This window comes from Otolemur garnettii, unplaced genomic scaffold (assembly GCF_000181295.1).
Source record: "Otolemur garnettii isolate 467f Iridium unplaced genomic scaffold, OtoGar3 scaffold00116, whole genome shotgun sequence".
Lineage (NCBI taxonomy): Eukaryota > Metazoa > Chordata > Mammalia > Primates > Galagidae > Otolemur > Otolemur garnettii.
The window spans coordinates 5,107,791-5,112,672 of NW_003852511.1; the positions used below are offsets into that span (position 1 = coordinate 5,107,791).

At 46.4% G+C, this 4,882-nt stretch overlaps 1 protein-coding gene across 2 annotated transcripts in view; it reads right to left on the reverse strand.

Annotated features, from left to right (window-relative positions):
* ERO1B (endoplasmic reticulum oxidoreductase 1 beta) overlaps positions 1–3,444 on the reverse strand; it is a 70,490-nt gene extending 67,046 nt beyond the window's left edge. For both annotated transcript variants that reach the window (XM_023517661.1, XM_003797448.3), the window contains exon 1: positions 3,086–3,444. In XM_023517661.1, coding sequence (XP_023373429.1) covers positions 3,086–3,187 — 102 coding nt within the window. In that variant the 5' untranslated portion in view covers positions 3,188–3,444. The remainder of the gene's footprint in view (positions 1–3,085) is intronic.
* Positions 3,445–4,882: the final 1,438 nt, after the last annotated feature.

A 4,882-nucleotide genomic window follows, 5' to 3' on the forward strand; every position in this document is an offset into this window, starting at 1 on the left:
TTTTACTTTTGGCTATTCTTTAAAATTTTATTCTCTTTCCATATTTTCAAGTTTCTCTTTTTTAAGCACATTAAACATATTATTAAATTATCTACCTGATAATTTCAGAATCTAAAGTCATTACATGTCTGTTTCTAAGATCTGATTTATGGTGCCCTGTTTCCTTGTGTATTTTATGAATTTTTTGCTGTTAACCATTTATTATTCTTGGCACTTTATCTTTGAAAATTCTTTAGGGATAGACTTAAAAATAAATTCCTTCAGAGGGAAGGGATATTTGCTTTTACCAGTAGCCTAGAGCATACAAATTCAGAACTGCTATAAATTAAATTTTCCTAGAACAAGTAGCATGAATTTGACTTGCAAACCCATGTGAGGGTTGGTTTATGGTTACAAATTCCCAAGAGAGTTCATCTTTCCCTCACTCCCCCACCAAGTTTCTTTACATTCCCCTTACTCGAAGTATGATTTATCTCTCACTTACTCTTACATTGGGGATGTAGCTCTTTGGAGCTCAGGCTTTATGGTGACGTCTCCTATTAGTTTCCTCTTGTTGGGTAGATATGGACCTAATTTCTTGCCCACTCTCCCCTCCCCCATGCAGGTGTCAAAGCAGAAGCATAAGGTCTTTAGCATTTGGGAGAAACCCTCAGAGTAATGGTCTGGTAAGAAGCTATAAGAGTCCTAAGTTTCTTGCTTTTCATTGTTGGGGGCGGGGGTCTCTGTGTATTCCTTGATTTCTTGCCACCTCATAAATGTATTTAGAAGAATTTAATATATATCTATGACTAAAATTACTTTTTTGTGGGAAGATTGTTACATCGCTTATATACACTATGCCTGTAGGTTCCCAGTGCTTCACCAAACTACAAAGCATATTTGCATTTCATTTATAAGAAAATGGGGCATGAGACATAGAAATGTATATCATTTTATGTGCTCAATAATATTTTTCTGCTTTTACTGCAAGGAGATTATCTAAAATCAACAGCTCTTTAATTGACTTTGATTTCCTGTAATTCTTTATCTTTATTGTTTTTCTACCAATTTAGTATATGGAAGAAGGGAAAGAACTGGCTGAGTTTCACTTTTGTACTTTTTTATACTACAGAGAGGCAAATATACCAATATACCATATAGACCAGAAGGAGGCCGTAGTAAGTCTCTAATGTCACTCACTCGAGTCATTTAAGCTCCCTGAACTTCAGTACCTCGATGACCCCACTTCTACAAGATGTATGAATGAAATGTGATAATGTACTATCTAAAACATGATCAAAAGTACCGCTAAAAACAGCTCACTAAATAAATTCATTTTTGCAGTTTTTTTTTTGGCTGGGGCTGGGTTTGAGCCCGCCACCTCCGGTATATGGGGCCAGCGCCCTACTCCTTGAGCCACAGGCGCCGCCCATAAATTCATTTTTGAAGACCGTCCAGCACAATGCTACTTTGAATATGTACAAATCTTTAACACTTCAACAATATATATTCATTTGAATATAATGAAATTAAAAGTACAGGTGTAATTATAAAACATTAATTACCCCTAATTAGTGGTAGATGACGAAATCTAAAATTAAGCTTCTGGACTGATGATAAAGTACACAATATATGCTATATAGAAAATGAGAAATCTCATTTTAGAAAAATATCTAAATGTAAATTACACTCAAAACCACCCAACTAGTAACTAGAAAATAATTTTGCCAACGACAATTTGGACAGTTTACTTTTAGTTAAGTCTGTCCATACTCCCACTATTTATTTCAGTGTTTTCCAAGCAGGGTCCAAGAGGCAGTCCACAGGGTAACTGTATTGCAGTTACTGACTTTCAAGAGGTATTTAAAATGCTGATTCCTGGGTCATATCCCAGATCCACTCAATCAGTACAGCTGGAGTTAGGACCAGAAAATCTACATTTTATCATGTTCCCCAGTACCAAAAGTTTTACCCTTTTATTTTTACCAAATTGTTATTTTAAAAATACTCAAATATGGTTACTAATGGAATATTTCAAGCCTTCTGGGACTTAGCATGGGGCACGAGAAAACTATGAAATAAGTGTCTCAATAAATTCAGAAAAGAAAAAAAAACATGTTTATGAGGTTACACTCATAGTTACCTTCAGTTTTTCTTAGATGAGAATTGCTTCAAATGGCACCTCCCCTGATTATCAGGCCACCTGAGACAATTTGTGCGTGACTCTTAGCAGTGCTGCCACTTTGCAGCAGGTGCAGGCAAGACACAGCACAGCAGCACCTGGCAATCTATTCAAATTCCCGAATTCGACTGACTAGAGAAGAAGTAAACACCTCTCTCAAGGCAAAGGCTCTGGTCAGCTAAACCTCCGATTTCCAGCACACTGAAAACACTTGTGTAATATTCGCTTCACAGAGACACCCCCACACTCTCCAGCCAGCACCTCGCTACTGACAGAGCCTCCATCCAATAGCCACGAGGCTAGATTTAGACCCCCGTCTGTCCTCGGGCTCACCTGGCGACGCCGCTTGGCAGACACAGCACAGCTGTGTAAAAATGAAGCGGTCTTGGGCAAGGGCAAAAGCCCGGGCATCTCTAGTCCAAAAGTTCAAGGAAGTTAAGTCTAACCCCGCTCCAACCCCACTCCGCTTTGAGGGGCCTCGGGGATCTGGGGGGGTCTGTTAAGAGTGCCACCTCCTCTCAGCCTCCCCTCCCTCGTTAACTCTCGAAGGGAAGGATGTCACCGTTTCTACCTGTGCTCTCTTGGTGAGACCTCTGAGGTTTTCATCCCTGTCCCGTCTCCGCCACACTCCCAGCCGCTTAAAACATCAGAAAGATAAAACCGAAAACAGCTCCGGGGACCGTCACCATCTTCCTCTTTTGACTGCCATTACCCCGGGGTGTCGCCATCCCCGCACACCGCCGGCGGCTCGCCGGCGTTTCCTGCACTTGCCGACCGTCAGGGCTCTGTCCCCAGATGTTCCGCTGGTCAGAAATCCCCTCGGCTCCAGCCCCACCTGGCCCGGCCTCTCTCCGCGCCACAGCTGCTGCCCGTTCGCAGCGGCCACCGGGCGTTCGGCCGGGACCCGCCATCACACGGGCTTACCTGGGCCTCGACGACGCTCAGGAGAAAGCTCAGCGCCACCAGCAGCTGCAACGCGGCCGCCGCCCCCTGCCTGGCGCCGGCCCGGAGGACCCCCAGGCTCATGCTGACCTCTCCCACAGCAGCGGCCGGCCGGGGCCCACGGGGGCGGGGAACGGCGGGCAGCCCAGGCGACGACCCGAGGGAACGGTTCCTGGCCGCCCAGTGACTCCAGGGTCAGAGGTCTACACGCCGGTCCTAAGGCAGAGACACTCTCCGCCCGACGCCCGGCAGCTGTTAAGTGAAGCCGGAAAGCGGTGCGCCCCCGCTGCATCCCCCGGGCGGCCCCGCCCCCAGCCTCCGCGGCTTTGCGGCCACGCCCCGCGCGCGGAGCCTTGTGGGAGTTGTAGTCCCTGGCGGCGGCCTGCGCGCCGCTGTCGGAAGGTGGAGCCGGCGGCCGAGCAATCCTGGGAACTACAACTGAGGCGGCCACTCCGCCTCCCTGGGCTCTCGGCGGCCAATGAGGCGGGACCACGCGGGCCTCCAAAACACCAGGAGGTGCGGGCAGGGGAGCAGGCGTCCTCTTACAGGACTTGGCCAGCTGTCGCCTCTTCCCCGGGCGTTGCCTGGGAAACGCGGCGAGGCAACTCTCTGCGTTGGTCCCTGCGGTCCCCCAGCGCGTTGTGGCTCCAGGATGCCTCAGGCTCCAGGATTTTGCCCAGTACGAACTCAAGTTAGGAACCAACGACGTGGAATCTTTGACTTTGACCTGAGCGCTTGTTTAATCTCACTTTTCTGTAGCTTCACATCTACTGCGGGTGCCTAGATTAATTAACCTGCAAAATGTAGAGATGGCTTCAGCTCCTCTTTCATTTTATGCACCCCAGGTATGGATGTCATCTCCTGCCTCTTCCTGCCCCCACTCCTATGTTGACATGTGCAAATATAGTGCATTTTAAATCATGAAGACAAACTCTGATGGGGCAGCGCCTGTGGCTCAAAGGAGTAGGGCGCTGGCCCCATATGCTGGAGGTGGTGGGTTCGAACCCAGCCCAGGCCAAAAACTGCAAAAAAAAAAAAAAAGTTTATGATGAAATATGAGAATGGGGATAAATGCACAGAAAAGCTTGGAGTGACATAGATTGGACTCAGTTATAAAACACTCTAGTTATGTGGACTTAATTCTCACCTCAAATATTGCTTTAAGATTACATAAGATTAGCTCGGCGCCTGTGGCTCAAGCGGCTAAGGCACCAGCCACATACACCTAAGGTGGCGGGTTCGAATCCCCAGCCCGGGCCCGCCAAACAACAATGATGGCTGCAACCAAAAAATGGCCAGCGCTTTGGCGGGCGCCTGTGGTCCCAGCTACTTGGGAGGCGGAGGCAGGAGACTCGCTTGAGCCCAGGAGTTGGAGGTTGCTGTGAGCTGTGATGCCACGGCAATCTACCCAGGGGGGAAGCTTGAGGCTCTTTCTCAAAAAAAAAAAAAAAAAAAAAAAAAAAAAGATTACATAAGATTATATACAGAAAGAGTTTAGTATACTGTCTCACACTTAGGAAGTGCTCAGTAAATGATAGCTGCTATCAGTTTTATAGCTAGTCTTGATTTATACAAAAATAAAAATAGATCATCTTACATTATGTAATGTATATTAGTTTCCTATAGCTGCTATAACAATTAGCCATAAATTGAGTGGCTTATAATAAAACAAACTTATTATTTTATAGTTCTAGACAGCAGAAATCAAAAATGAATCTGCAGGGCTGCCTTCCTTCTGGAGGCTCTAGCCTGTTTCCTTGCCTTTTCCAGCCTCTAGAG